Source organism: Anolis carolinensis, chromosome 4, assembly GCF_035594765.1.
Source record: "Anolis carolinensis isolate JA03-04 chromosome 4, rAnoCar3.1.pri, whole genome shotgun sequence".
Classification (NCBI taxonomy): domain Eukaryota; kingdom Metazoa; phylum Chordata; class Lepidosauria; order Squamata; family Dactyloidae; genus Anolis; species Anolis carolinensis.
In genome coordinates this window covers 9072825-9088995 of record NC_085844.1, presented here as the reverse complement: position 1 = coordinate 9088995, position 16171 = coordinate 9072825, and the positions used below count along the sequence as shown (strand labels likewise).

General features: G+C 37.3%; 1 protein-coding gene across 9 annotated transcripts in view; it reads right to left on the bottom strand.

Moving 5' to 3' along the window:
* Positions 1–16171, bottom strand: part of ptk2 (protein tyrosine kinase 2) — a 261873-nt gene that overhangs the window by 141771 nt on the left and 103931 nt on the right. For 3 of the 9 annotated variants that reach the window (XM_062979962.1, XM_008108306.3, XM_062979964.1), the window contains exon 1: positions 7349–7811. The exons of 2 other annotated variants lie outside the window; for them this stretch is intronic. In XM_062979962.1, the coding sequence (XP_062836032.1) occupies positions 7349–7451 (103 nt within the window). In that variant the 5' untranslated portion in view covers positions 7452–7811. Of the gene's footprint in view, positions 1–7348; positions 7847–16171 lie in introns of those variants that run through there. 4 more of the 9 variants (XM_062979963.1, XM_008108308.3, XM_062979969.1 and 1 more) reach the window with 3 other exon arrangements.

Genomic DNA, 16171 nt, shown 5'->3' with positions numbered 1-16171 from the left:
CCCATCTACTGTTTTGATTTTAGAGTTTTTTTAATACTGGTAGCCAGATTTTGTTCATTTTCATGGTTTCCTCCTTTCTGTTGTAGTTGTCCACATGCTTGTGGATTTCAATGGCTTCTCTGTGTAGTCTGACATGATAGTTGTTGGAGTGGTCCAGCATTTTTGTGTTCTCAAATAATATACTGTGTCCAGGCTGGTTCATCAAGTGCTCTGCTATGGCTGATTTCTCTGGCTGAATTAGTCTGCAGTGCCTTTCATGTTCTTTGACTCTTGTTTGGGCGCTGGGTTTGGTGGTCCCTATGTATACTTGTCCAGAGCTGCATGTTATCCGGTAGACTCCTGCAGAGGAGAGAGGATTCCCCTTGTCTTTCACTGACCGTAGCATTTGTTGGATTTTCTTTGTGGGTCTGTAGATAGTTTGTAGGTTGTGCTTCTTCATCAGTTTGCCTATGCGGTCAGTGGTTCCCTTGATGTATGGTAAGAACACCATTCCTCTGGGTGGATCTTTGTCTTGATTCTCATGGCTTGTTCTTGGCCTTGCAGCTCTTCTGATGTCTGTGATGGAGTATCCATTGGCCTGTAGAGCCCAGTTTAGGTGGTTTAGTTCACCTTGGACGTGAACTAAATTAAGACTGTTTACATTGATAAGAAAAAGAGAAACAATTTTAATGTAACTTGGAGGGAAAAATAATAAATACCTCTAGTTCATTTAACTGTTTCTCAATTTTTCTGGCACCCACTTAGGCTAATTAATTATTTCTGCAAAACTCCTACTGCTGTACTTCTTATGACTGTTATTAGATACAACCCTTTAGGGACACTATATCATGCCACACTGTTTCTCTCCCATCACTTTTGCTCAACATTTCACTTGATTAAGAGTCCTAGTCATTAATACTTTAACTATTTTAGTTAAGCAATTGATAGTGGGCTTATTCTATGTGTTCCCTCTTCTTTTGTCCCTTTCTTAAAGTCTTTTAATTGTTGAAGTTATCCAAGATGAAATTAAACTAAGGCATTGGTATTATTTGGTTAAAAAAACAATTCACACCATTATTTCCTGTTCCGTAAAATCTTTACATGTTAATATAGTGCTAAGAGCAGAACAGAATCAAGATTTACTGTTACAGAAGAGTAAATAAAGAGTAAACAACACTCTGAAAACAGAGGAATTACAGACATAAATCAATCAGAGGCAGCTAACACCTCAGAACAAAGGATTCCCCTAGGCAGGAATGAGGCTTGCAAGGCCATTAATGCTAATCAAGGTGATTAATTTCAACAGACATGGGCAAACTTCAGCCCTCCAGGTGTTTTGGACTTCAACTCCCATAATTCCTAACACAGGCTATTAGGAATTATGATTATGAATAATCATATGAATTATGAATAATGACCCAACATAGAATCATATTCATATTCTATGATTCTATTTTGGGTCCGGCTACATAAAACCTGCTGGACTCACCAGTCAAACAACCATGGCCCACCTCCTGTTTTAAAGGCATTCCCATTTATTCTGAGCAGTGATTCTAATTCTAAGTCTTCTTGTAGATCTTGGACATCTCTCAAATAGAAAGGATCTAATCCCTTTCTCTCTCTTTAGCATATTCACATATAGGATAATAACTGTTAAGAGAAGTAATGCTTTGGGGTTGTTATTAACCTAGACTAATTCAGGCATCTTGTTCAGCACAGAGGACCAGTTGGGAATCTGCAGTTGAGTTATGATTACCAAGAAAAGTCAAGAGACATCACTTTGTGTACTCTTTGATGCTTCAGCCTCAACGGTGATAGAAAAGAAATATTTGACTCATTGGAATCAAGAGTAATATAGTGATGGTTTCTCCACATAACCAATAAAGTGCAACCTTCTCTTGCTTAAAAGCTTAATAAAGGCAGATAGGTAGCAAGAGTGAAACCAACACATCTTTACATTCACCACATGCAGTCAGCCTGACACAGTGATGCATAAATTTAAGTATGTCTATAGAAACAGACAGAATTGGAAAAGACCAGAAAGGGCATGCAGTCAAACCCCCTGCCAACATTTAGCAGTTTCTAAATTAAACTTTTTCTCAATCCTTGAATAATTGTTGTTGTTATTATTATTATTTCTAAGCCACCATCTCTCATGGATCTTGGTGTGAAACAACTACACATTAAAATGCAGCATATACAATAAGTGAAAATACATAAACCAGTTAAAATATCTGTTTAAAAGAACATATACTATTTTCTTCATACTTATGTAACTAGATGTTATATGTCTCCATTTCCTATCAAGTCTTACCATTGGTTCTCAACTAGGACTGATCAAAATTGAAGAGCAGCAACATCAGAAAGGCTAAAGGCCACTCATCTCCACAATAAGCAGTCAAAACATCTACTGGCTAAATACTGAAGGATACTAGTAGTACGTTGCTACATGTTAAAATATCTATTGCTACGTATTAAAATATCACTTTAAGGAGAACTCTACAATTCTCGAATTCATCCAGTTTTGACCAATGCTTTACCTAATCAGGGGTCATTTTAGTTCACCAACATTATATCCAAATGCAGTTCATCTATTGCAGTTTATGGAGGTGAGAGGTGTAACCAAGATGCCGCCTCCTTTGAACGCATTACAAGAATCTTCAGTAGTTCACTGTGATGTCTTTAATAACAACATTGCAGATAAAATCTCTCACATAGGAGCTCACTTAGGTCCCTTCCATACAGCCATATCACCCAGAATATAAAGGCAGAATAACCCACAGTATCTTCTTTGAACTAGGTTATCTGAGTCCACACTGCCATATGTCCCAGCTCAAAGCAGATTATTGTGGGATTTTATTCAGCTGTGTGGAAGGGGCCTTAGACGTTGTAATTGGAGAAGTAACTTCAAGGTTGGACTTTTGCAATGCACTTTACATTAGACTACCTCTGTAACAAGCATGGAAACTCCAATTGGTTCAAAATACAGCAGCCAGATTAGTTACAGGAACATCTAGGAATAAGCATACCACACCTATAGTAAAATCTCTCCACTGGTTGCGAATTAGTTTATGGGAAAAGTACAAAATGTTGGTTTTGATCTTTAAAGCGCTACATGGTTTGGATCTTGGTCATCTACAGTATCACATCCTGTACAATGCAACGACAGTGGAATGATCTGCTGGAGAGGTCTGACAGCTAAATCAGCTCTCAGCTCAACTGAAAACCTATCTCTTCCAACAGGCATATGCTGTCAATTTTAATTTGCAAATATTAACCTCCATTTTATCAGTGTTGTTTATGTGTGTATCATGTTATATGAATTTTAATAGTGTTGTGTTTTATTTCTGTCTTAATCATGTTGTACCCTGCCACAAGCTGCAAGAAGACTACACTGAAGAATTATAATAATAATAACAACAACAAATTGAACAATTGTTTCTCATTTTAAATATATATCAGGTATGAAGGTACTATGCAATATAAAACGTACTTCACTATGTCTCTCACACACATATAACTTTTGAAAGCAAAGATCTTTGAGATGTAAAAGACCAAGATACTTTCCAAAAGCAGTTCTCAAGAAGTATTTCAGGAACATAATAGTTCTCCCCCTCAACCTCAAGGAATAATAATAATACTAATAATAATAATAATAAAACAGAAGAAGTAATGGAAATATAAACTACATAGGAAATCTGCAGCAAGTAGCAAAAAGAGGTGCTAAGTTACAAACTGGGTGTTAACAATAGTTCAGAATGCTATTACTGAAAAATGTCGTTGCTTTATTATTTATTTACTTTATACTCCGCCTTTCTTCCAATGGAAACTCAATGTGGCTATCAATCACACCCTTTGGTCACAATTTAAAATACAGAAAATATAAAAATAAAAAAACAATTAAATAAAACTGCATGGATTTAGGTTGAAATACAATTAAAAGTAAGTAAGTAAGTAACTTTATTTTTCTATCCTGCCACCATCTCCCGGCAGGGACTCGGGGCGGCTAACTTGGGACAGAGGCCCAAAAACAATAAACAAGTACAACAATTAAAACATATTACAATGAATAAAAACACAGTAAAATCAACATAATGCAAAACAATACATTACATAAACCATAAAAACCCATTAAAAGCATAAAATGGGTAAAAATAAAGTAAAATGAAATGAACCACCAGGTTGGTGGAGGGGGATAGTGTGGAGGGGCCAAATTGAACTGAAGTGCTTATAAAGTGCTTCGGGGCGGAGGACAAAGTATAACCATTTATTGACCGTGGGGTGGGGGTAGACATCCAATTAATTATAGAGAAAGGGAACAGTGCAGAGAAATATATTAAATTAATTTTGGTCATGGGGACTAAAATATAATCAATACACTTAAAATAGCATTTACAACTCGCAGTACCTCGCATCTCCCACCCCAGAATCCCATCCACAACCTCCTCAACTTTATTAGAATCAGAAAGTGGAAAGAGACTACAGCAGCCATCTAGTATGTAGCTATTTAACAATTCTTTTCCCTTAAGGGCAAGCTGACAAGCAGTCTGCGCATATTCACCAGATAAAGACTATCCACTATTCATTTGCAAATAAGAAACTCTTATTACACCTTCCCTACAGGGCAAGCCAAACACTGGCTTTTTCAGGATTGATTTATTCTAATTTCTTAGTCACACCTTTGAAGTTTTTGACATGCACTTCACAAGATGCTGACTCACAAGAGGTCTTTCAAATTTTAGGAAAAGTACACCTATATCTTAAAAAACGTATTTTATAAACATAGCTGACTTTGCATGTTTTTCTTTAACTCCAAGGCAGTAACTAATTCAAATACCAATTTAATGCATATATGTATCACACATGAAAACATGCAGGCACAAGGCTGCCATAAAAGCACATCCTAGCAGCAACTAGCAATGATTTCTAAAAACTACAAACATTTGAAAATGACATCCTCAGAGATCCACCTCTCTGCATTAAGAAAAACACATTGAAGAGAAAAATCTCCACAAAAAGCATGTTTCTGTATGATACCAGTACATGAAACGACACAAGGCTACCCAAAGGTCAAGATGTCAGAGAAGCATTTTCATTGTTATGGTGGAAAGAATGAGAAATCTTTTTTGCTATTGCATGAACAAGGCGGAAAAACATGTTGCATTTAACAAAATTCAGCTGGCACACACATTAATAGGTAAATAAACAGATCTGGGGTACAGATCTGAGGCGGGTAAGAAATAAAATAACAATTATTATTACTATTATTATTATTAAAAGAAAAACTTTCTCCTATTGGGTGAGTTTAATTTGGAGAGTTCCTCTTTTATTTTGATATTTCAAGAACGGTACTAGTTCACATTGTAAAGCACATGTGCTGGTGAACATTCTTCAATATCTTGCACAGTTTGGGAATAAATTACCAGAAGGACTGTCCACTTCACTGTGTCAGCACACCAGGATCACCCTTAAGAAGTACTTCACCAGATGTCACCATAACTTGAGCTAAAGCAAGAGTTGATTGGCTACAGATTGGTTTAAACACATATCTTCGCATGTCAGGGGTGGTTTCTTTTTGTTGTTGGTTTGTTTTTTGCTTTTTTGTTTTTTGCTGTTCTCAGATCTTTGAGACAATTTAGGCTGGACTTAGGGTGTGAGCTGTCATTTTATTCAGTGACAGTTTGCACATTTCAACTATCAATGTGAAAATGAAATGTATTGGGAGATGGGAGGGGTCACAAATTTTTCACAATCCAATGCAGGATGAATAAAAATGAGAGGAAAAATGAAAAACACTGAGGTTGGCACTCATTTATGACACTGAGGTTGACTCATTTATATGCCTCTTCTTTTACAATTTCCCACCATTTATACCAAAGTCCTGGCTTTAAGTACATATGTTCTTGGTGCCAAGTCAATATTGTTTGCTTGTGTGCACATGTGCAAGTATGAACATGTTCTTAAGTATTCAGTAAGAGAAGAGCTCAGAATATTCCCTACTTCAGTTATGTTGAGCTATATATTTTACATCCATTTCACATGTCAGCAGCACTCAGTACATTTTACCTTGGACATTTAGTTACAATTCACTTATAGAATAAGCATACGCTGCAAATTTATTGCATTGACCACTGGCCCAAAAGATCATTCACGTTGCGTGAAGACTTTACTAAGACATATCTAAGATTGTAGAGGAGAATTCTCAAGGACTAAAACGACACATGCACAGATAAGAGTACACACGAATTCTGGACTTAAAACACACTGGTAAGTCCACACTGGGAAGTATTGACAAAACCACCTCAAACAGTTGAGCCAATCTTCCATCTAGACCAGATTACTACAGAAAATACATGTACCTTAAATGCTCCACCACTATGCTATAGCACAGATGATTACTCATTATATTGCAGCAGTTTTAAAATTTACTTCCTGGTCCAGAAATCATCTGCAGCCTTGAGCAACAAACCGAACACTACAATATTCTTATCTTTTGCTAGTCTGCAGCTTCCTCAGCTAAACACTGGAGGCTGTTAATGCTTCACCAGATCACTAGAACCAGAATTACATGAAAAAGGTCACACAGCATCACTGTATACTACTTGTCTATTAGAAAATCTACTTTCTTTACTGGTGTTGGCTCTTGTGCAATTTCACATTAAAGTTAATGTCATATCAACAGTTAGTAAAACATATAAAATAATCCATAAGTCAGTATACCAAATGTTAGTGTGTAAGTAGTACTTATGCCATGAATTCCCTTAAATGTACTGCCAGCGGGCAGAGCTCTGCAACTGTATCTGACTTCTTGCACAACCAGAATTCCAAGTCAGATTCTATCAGCATGTCAGTTACAAAGCACATGCCTATCATATTAACTACAGCTAATCCATGCCCTAATTCTGTATCAAGACCATTTTGTTATGCCTACACTGACAACATTTCCACCCTCATCTTGCCATTAAAATTACAGCCTTAGTTTATAAAACCTGCCTTAAAATGAAATGAATGGCATTTGATAAATGGATTAAAATGCAGAAAATCTACTAGCTGAGATATGTGAGCTTACTTATTTTTAAATGAAGAAGCGAGTCTAAAAGGGTAATTTCTGCTATCCAGTAATGCCCATTCATTTATGACACACATTAAATGTGTTCCCCTCATTTAAGAAATATGTCTCTTGTCAGGTAAAAAAAAAAGCCATGGCTGATTGCTTCCACATCCGAGTTACATGACTAGAATACAATTGCTTTGTTTTCAATTTCATGCCAGGCTTCCACTCTCAATAGTATCCATTAAATCCCTCAAAAGGCAAGGAAACTTGATTCAAAGTCAGGAAATGTTTAGAAAATATTTAAATTCAGTGTACCTTTAGCCCAGCATATTGGGAATGGGCTACAGCCGCTTTTCTCCATATAGATAACACCTGCTTTTTTCGGGGCCTGTTGCCCTGCTAATTCCAAGAACAACATACACACAACCGTATGGAGATCACGCCAGGCTCCGGCATACAATGTCCCAATTCAGCTCTCCAGTAGTATTCGCTCCAGCAAGGGGGTTGGGAAGCCAGCCGCTCCAGTGTGGTCAGAAGCAGGAAGAATCCACGACTAACCTTCCTTACATTTAGTCTCTTTCATTCAGGTCTGGCTGAAGGTAGAAGCCAAAAGAGAGAGAAAGAAACACGCCACCCCATCCCTTAGAACTCCTCTGGTAATATATTCTGACAGCATGAAGAATGCCTTTCTGTTTCAGAGTCTTCTCATGCCTTAGCCATTTAAATCACAGGTCATCCTTTTGCCTGGACAAGCGAGCGAACAGAACGCAACCAGCCAGCAATGTGACTGTGTGTGCCTGTATTCCTAGATTCATTCAGGAGAGGCGGAGGAGGGAGGGAAGGGGGAAGCCAGGGAGAGAGGAGGGAGGCAAGGCGATTAGCAACAACCTTATTAATATGCTAATCTCACCCTTCTGTTCAATTCAGCCAGCAGACTTCTGTTTACCAAACTGACAGCAGATTCTAAAACTGACTAAGCTGCAAATCAAGCCTGACCCAGGTCATAGTGCAAGATCCACTCTTGCAACCATTTCAGCTTTAATCCATGCCTCTGGCACCATACCTACCAAGACTGACACTCGATTTGTAGTAACTCCCCAGCTGGGGAGAGGGGGCACAAAAGAAAGGTCTGTATTCAACAACATAGGGTTTAATGTTAAATGAAATAGACTGCCGTGTTTCATTTAAAAACAAACTTCATAATATCTTAGGGCAATGTTTAGATATTTGAGATGCATCTAAATAATAGAGTTGAAAGAAAATATTCATTCGCATTCTCTTGGAATTAATTTAGGACAGAATGGTATCACACAAAAACCCATGACAAATACATACAAACCAGAAAACAGAAAGAGGTGGCCCCAATTAATGCTCCACTTGAAGCATGAGAATTGTTAAAAAGCTCTCATAGCTAATAGGTAATGAAAACAAAAGGTTAACTGAAGACAGATTCCCTTTCCTTCAATCCACACAGTGGCACAGAGAATACTAATGATAAATGGGGCACTCATATATACATTGCAATATACAACAACAAATGTACTATTTGCAGGCATATTCTAAGGCTTGCAATAACTATTGAAAGTAAACAGATCTTTTGTTTATTAACCAAGTGCATTTTCCTAAAACATGGATGAGTTAAGAACCCTTTGTTTGTTGCGCCTTAAATGCTTTCTAGTTAACACAGAGCTGATTGTTGTTTAGTTTTCTTAATAATTATGTATTTTGCTCCAAGGAATTACCTTCAAAACAACAGAGGAAGGGAGCTAATTAGTAACTCCCATTAATCATATCCAGCTCTTCACTATATATATGAAGGCAGCATCCCATAGTCACTGCTGTTGAGATATTATAGAAAATGAACATATATTGTTGCTAGCTATATCCAAGTTACTTTTAAGACATCACAGTATCCAAGGCTATCAGGGCCTTCTGATATTCTACCTAAAGATTATTACTTGATTAGTGTGCTGGACCTCAGCTATTAGGCAGGTGGGTTTTGGACATCTTGTTAGCATCTAGTGGCACAAAAAGTATTTGTAACTTTGTTGAAAATGTTTGCATTCACTTTAATGATGCTGTCGTTAAGGAGGAACAACTGAACAACTGTATTGTATTACACAGTATACAAGTACAAATATTATTCAGTAATACTTTAAGAGACACACTCGCCGAAATATCAAAAGCACCACTAATGACTGAATGCAGACTGAAGAAGCACTAATTTCAATCTCAGAAGCACCACAAACTGAGCAATCAAAAATGATGAGCAATGCTAAGAGAAGAGTGAAAAGTGCCAAGCAGCACTCACTGGTCGCAAGTGAGCCACCATAGTCATCCTGGTGTCTCCTCTACTCATTTTGCAAGCAACCCAAATTAACCCCCCAACCAGTAGGACGCCATGCGGGAGACATGGCAGCAGAAATATGTCTTCTTCCCTTTGGTGTCTGCAATGAGCACATGGCCCGCATGCCAGTTCCCCTTCATTCTTCTTCTCGCCGCAACCTTAAAATGATAGAATCATCGAGTTGGAAGAGACCTTGTGGGCCATTCAGTCCAACCCCCTGCCAAAAAGCAGGAAAATTCCATTTAAGCACCCCCGACAGATGGTCATCCAGCCTCTGCTTAAAAGCCTCCAAAGAAGGAGCCTCCACCACACTCTGGGGCAGAGAGTTCCACTGCCAAACAGCTCTCACAGTTAAGAAGTTTTTCCTAATGCCCAAACTCTTTTCCTGTAGTTTGAAGCCGTTCTTCCGCATCCTAGTTTCCAGGGCAGCAGAAAACAAGCTTGCTCCCTCCTCCCTTCTCTCATGTGGCCAAAGTGGTGGCTTCAATTGAGACCCTGAAAGTAATCAAAAGGGAAAGCAGAGCTTGCCCTTTCCAATATACCTTGTCATAACTCGCTCCTACCGTCACATACTATTTCCCCTATACTACTGTGGAGTTTTATTCACCTTAGTAGCAGCATGTCAGGATGAGATTCAACTAGTGAACTGACCCTTTTTCCATCCCCACTGCAACTAAATGACAGTATACTTAGTTCACTGTCTCCTCTAGAGTCTAACACTTATAAGTTTCATAAGATTAGTGATCATGAGAAACAATTACAAACCAATATCCAGGCTAAAATAAACATGTTAAGACTCTTCTCTTTGTACTGTAGCAGATTATTAACTATGTCTAACTATGTCTATGAGTTGTTTAAAGCTACAGACAATGCGGTTGCTGTCGCCCGCTTTTGGTCCAAAACTAATTTTCTTTTTATTTCCATTATTTGAAATGTACAATGCTTTTGACACGAAATAAATAAATAAACTATGTCTAACCCTTTTGGAAAATGGTATGGATGAATATGTGGTATTACCGTAATACAATTCCCATTATTCCTAGTCATTGCCCGGCTAGCTGAGATTGATGGGAATTGATGACCAACAACTGGTGAAACAGCTAGATATGTCTAAGACAGCCAACTGCAAAGCCCTTCTAGAAAGAACCTATTTTTCTAAGTTCTTATGCTAACTTAAATTATTCACTAGATGCAATTTAGCCATCAGTATTCAAACACTAGAAGCAATGCTCTTTCTTTCATTAAGAAAACACCAGTACAATAGCACTAACTTTCCTGTTTATTCATTCAGTTACATAATTTACATCCTGTACCTTCAACAAAAATGCATGCTCCCCAGCCAGCAAACAGTGTTGTAGAAATAGGGTTACAGCATAGAAATTATATAAATTAATACAACATTTTAAAAAGCTTCAGTCCATTTGAAACAAAATAAAAGTAAACTGTCCTCATTTGAAAGTGTCAACATCTTTCATTTTAAAGCTGTAAACAAACAGTTTTGCCTATGACAATAGCTAGTGCTCCTAGGAAGTCATTCCAAAGCAAAACATTATAACTCAAAGTAGATTGCAATCAAAATAATTACACCATAGTTAAAAACAAACAAAAAGTCAACATTAAAACAGAATTAAACTACTGAAAATATTAAATCAACACAAAACACACACTTAAAATGATAAGGAGCATTAAAAACAGTAGAATATAGAACAAAGATGAGGCGATTATGAGGAAACTACACATCTTATTTCAGTCTTAGCTCTTCCAACTCCCCATGAGATGGGGTTCGATGAACCATGACCATGACATGATCCATCAAGAATGACAAAAGAGGGACTCTGAAGTGAAGTGTCTCCCTCTCTCTCTCTCTCTCTCTCTCTCTCTCTCTCTCTCTCTCTCTATATATATATATATATATATATATATATATCTCAACAGACTGATGCAGTAAGGGCAAATTTAGTGAAATTCTAGATCATTTTACCAGAGTCACAGAATACCTGTGAAGGGAAATAAACATAACATTCTATTCTCCTTGGTCACACCTCACATGGCATATTGTGCCTAGTTGTTGTTGGGGGGGGGGGGGGGAGTCAAAATTACATATGTTGACAAGTTGAAGCATACCCAGGAAAGGATGAATAAGATGGTGAAGGAACTGCAAATCAAACAGTATTTATTTACAACATTTATATACCGCCTTTCTCCCCTAGAGGACCCAAAGCAGTTTACAACATACTAGACAAACAATGAACATAGTGTTAAAAATGGTCAAACCCATAGCATTTAAAACATTCCAAGTAAAAAAAAGATTAAACCATCGCAAGTAAAAAAGTTAAAATCACACAATCCGAAAGCGTCGATTCAAGGTCAGTCCAATGTCAATTTTTCATTGCACGTATGGTTCAATGTCTCTTATTGCTGTTGAGTAAAGACTTGGTCCAACAACCAGGTTTTTAGTTTCTTCCTAAAGACCATGAGGGAGGGCGCAGATCTGATGTCACTGGGGAGGGAGTTCCACAGCCTGGGAGCCACCACTGAGAAAGTTAAACTCCTCTTAATTTCAACTGGTAGGTCATCAGATTGAAGCATTAACGAAGTGATGCAATAATGACTTCACTGCTAAAATTCTGAATATTATCAAGACAAACCACAAAAAATTATCATGGGGAGTGAAGGGAAATTTGATCACTCCAAAGGGATACAAATTTTCCATTCAGAGGGCAACATTCTACTAATAACATGCACATGTATAAGTGTGACTTATGTGCACATGCGACTTTTTTATGGCACACCTATTTAAATCCTATTTTAAAATTGGGAGAGGAGGGCTGCAAAGCAATTCAGACAATGAAGTCAAAGTTTGTAGGTTGTGTTTCTTCATCAGCTTCCCTGTGCAGTCAGTGGTAGGGAAGCTGATGAAGAAACCCAACTTACAATCTATAGACCCACTAAGAAAATCCAACAAATACTACATTCAGTAAAGGACAAGAGGGATCCTCTCACCTCTGCAGGAGTCTACTGTATACCATGCAGCTGTGGACAAGTCTACATAGGGACCACCAAACACAGCATTGCCCAAACACAAATCAAATAACACGAAAGGCACTGTAAACTAATCCAGTCAGAGAAGTCAGCCATAGAAGAGCACTTGACGAACAAACCTGGACACAGAATATTATCTGAGAACACAGAAATGCTAGACCAGTCTAGCAACTACCATGTCAGACTACACAGAGAAGCCACTGAAACCCACAAGCATGTGGACAATTTCAACAGAAAGAAGGGAACCACGAAAATGAACAAAATCTGGCTACCAGTAATAAAAAACTCTAAAATCAGGACAGTAAATAAAGAACAACATTCTGAAAAGAGGGGAATTCCAGATAAGAAACAATCAGCTAACACCTCCCAACAAAAGATTCCCCCAGGCAGGAATCAGCTGGGCCTTGAAACTGCAAGGCCATTAAATGCTAATCAAGGTGATTAATCAACGTGATGCTGATGGTTTTAACTGTATTTTATTGTAAATTAATGTGTATTTTAAATGATTTTTCTGTAATTCTTTGTAATTGTTTTAAAAGGCATTGAATTATTGCCATGTTGTAAGCCGCCCGGGGATGAGAAGGGTGGGGTAAAAGTATAGTCAATTAATTAATTAATTAATTAACACTTGCCTCCAATAGACAAGAGTTCTTTCTTCCACCCTGGACCTTCCACAGAAACATAATCCTCACATGCTTAGTTTCCAATATACCTCACCTCTGAAGATGCCTCCATAGATGTGAGCAAAATGTCAGGAGAGAATGCTTCTGGAACATGGCCATACAGCCTGGAAAACTCACAGCAACCCAGTGATTCCGGCCATGAAAGCCTTCAATAACATACAGAAACCTTATTGTTGCCAAATTTTTGTGACCCCAATATTGAGCTAAAGGGACCCCTTTTGGGCCAGAACTCAACAGTTTAAGAAGCAGTGGCCTACAGCAAAACCACCATCATAGCTTCACTCACTAACATTCCCATGTTAACATGGCTAAAATCGCTAATTATCAAAAACTGTGTTTTAGATTCTTGACAGACAAGTCAGGTTTGCAAAACATCTTGCAACTGAAGAGCACCATCTTCTATCTCATAGTTTCTCAATATGCCCATCTGAATTAGTGTAAACACCCAATTTCATTAAATCATTCTATGTTTTTGCTTCTTGTCAGCAACCAGCCCCTGAAGGAAAATATGTTCACCAAGCAGAATCATTGACAGATGGCACAACATCCATCCACCTCTTCTTGAAATCTACAGGGACACCATTTAAGGACTTCCAAAACCCACCAAAACAAAACCTTCTGTAATAGAGTTTTATAATGGTTCAACAGAATTGAAAATAAGTTAAAATAACCTGCTTTTTTCTAATACAACATTGCTTTTTTTTACTGAGTATTTAAAAATAGATAGCATCAATTTGATTTGTTTTTAATTAAATAAAATGAAACGCTGCAGCAGGTGCACCTGATGGAATTCCAGTGCCTATGTCTATGGTATTATGATCATAAATTGTATTTTCTCCCACAAGATTTTTTTTTCTATTCAGCTGCCATTAACACTGGATAACAATAGAGAGGTCAGCAATGAATTAAATATTAAACAACAAAATTGCCTGTAGTTTTTGAAATAAATGGTAGTTATACATTCCTTTTTATAAGTTTATTAAAATGCATTGAATTTTATTCTGTTAATTTATAATCTCTGTGTTTGTGTTTGCTTTCAAGTTTCCTGTTAGCGTATGGGAATCCCATGAATTTCATTTTATTAGGCACAGAATACTCAGGAATGTTTTTGTCAGTTCCTTCCTCTGAAATATAGCCTACAGAAACATATACACATATTTTATTTATATAATGCAATTATTAAAGAAATACTAATTCATCAGATATTTTATTTTTTTAGATTTTCCCCTTCTAAACTGTAATGTGCCTATTTTTGTTACTTACATTTATGTTTAGAGATGAACATGATACAACATTACTAGAAGTACAATCTTGTACATTGTCTCTTTTCAGTCATTGCATTCACTTGCAATGCATCAGAGAACTTCAAAACAGTAAGAAAAGGACATGATTTGTTGCTGGTGATCAGTTCAGACATGGAGACCATGGTAAGACCGTCTTTCTAATCCCAAAATAAGTGGGCACATGCTTCCATCTATCCTTGCTAAAACAATGCTTATTAAACAATCACTCACTCTACAGAATGCTTGAGGAAAAATTATCCTTTACATCCAAATCAACAGTTGCTTAACGTCAAGGAGGGTGACTGGACATGCATGGCAACACACAATCATGCCCCCAGATGTAAACATATGTTGTCAATAACACATGTTTACATTAAAGAGTATATAGTAGTTTCGCTTATCAAACTTTCGCTTATCCAACATTCTGTATTATCCAACACAGTCTGCCTTTTAGTAGTCAATGTTTTTGTACCCAATGTTTTCCACAAACTGTGATGTTTTGGTGCTAAATTAATAAATACAGTAATCACTACATAATGTTACCGTGTATTAAACTGCTTTTTCTGTCAATCTGTTGTAAAACGTGATGTTTTGGTGCTTAATTTGTAAAATCATAATGTAATTTGACATTTAATAGGCTTTTCCTTAATCCCTTATTATCCAACATTTTTGCTTATCCAACGTTCTGCCAGCTCGTTTATGTTGGACAAGTGAGACTCTACTGTATCACAATCATAGATCCAGAAGAAGTCTGTTGTAATCTACCCAAGTAAATCCTATGGTGGAGCTCTTGGAAGCCTGCTGTGAGAAGTGCAGGACAAAATTATGTTCCATTATTATTATCATTCCTATGTTTATTTATACAGCCGCCTTGAGTCCCCTTCAGGGTGGAGAGAGGTGGGGTATAAAGGGTTAAATAAATAATAAATAAATACCTCACTCTTTCTCTCCACCAGGAGACTCAAAGAGGCTTACATAAAAAGAATTCCCATACAATTCAAAATCTACAAATATGTAAACATTAAAGCAGAATTAAATATAATTGATATTTAAAAATCCAGTTAAAATCCCTAAAGACATATTCAAAAATAAAAACTGCAACAGCTGATATAAATGGTGTTTTTCATAAAGCATCCACTGGGCTATGCAATGCACCATCCAGCCCACTTATTTTAGACCTGAGGACAGCAATGAGACACCCTTGTCCAATCCAGTTTGTTCAAATCAAGCAAGAGTGCAGGATTATCAATGTGGATCCAGGAATGATGAATACATCTTTACACAATGACTTAGGTTTCTGTATAAAAGAGAAAGTGGTGCATCTGCTCCTGAACCCAATCCTACATATATCTAGACCTTTTGTTTCTTTGTGCATTTATTCATTACTGTACTTTTATAACCAGCTTATAATAATTTAAAATATCTATGTCAACTTCTACTTTATTACCAATATCCATTCTGGGGGTGTTGTGATGGAGTCTTCAAGTAGAGATCCTACTAGTTGTATTAGAAGAGGCAGGAAAACTGATCGTGAGCAAGACTCTGATGAGGAGCAACAAAGGAAGAGAATCCGGGAAATACTTATGGAGCCCTCTGATGATGATACTTTTGAGGGTTTTGAAGGGGATTGTGGGACTGGGAGTCAGGAGGATAGGATATCATACTCTGGGAGTGAGGTAATGGATTGGACTAAGGTTCTGGAGATCCGGGAGATTCTTGAGGAGCCCACAAGCAGTGGTACATTTGAGGGATGGCACGGAGAAGATACAGATGGATCCTGGGG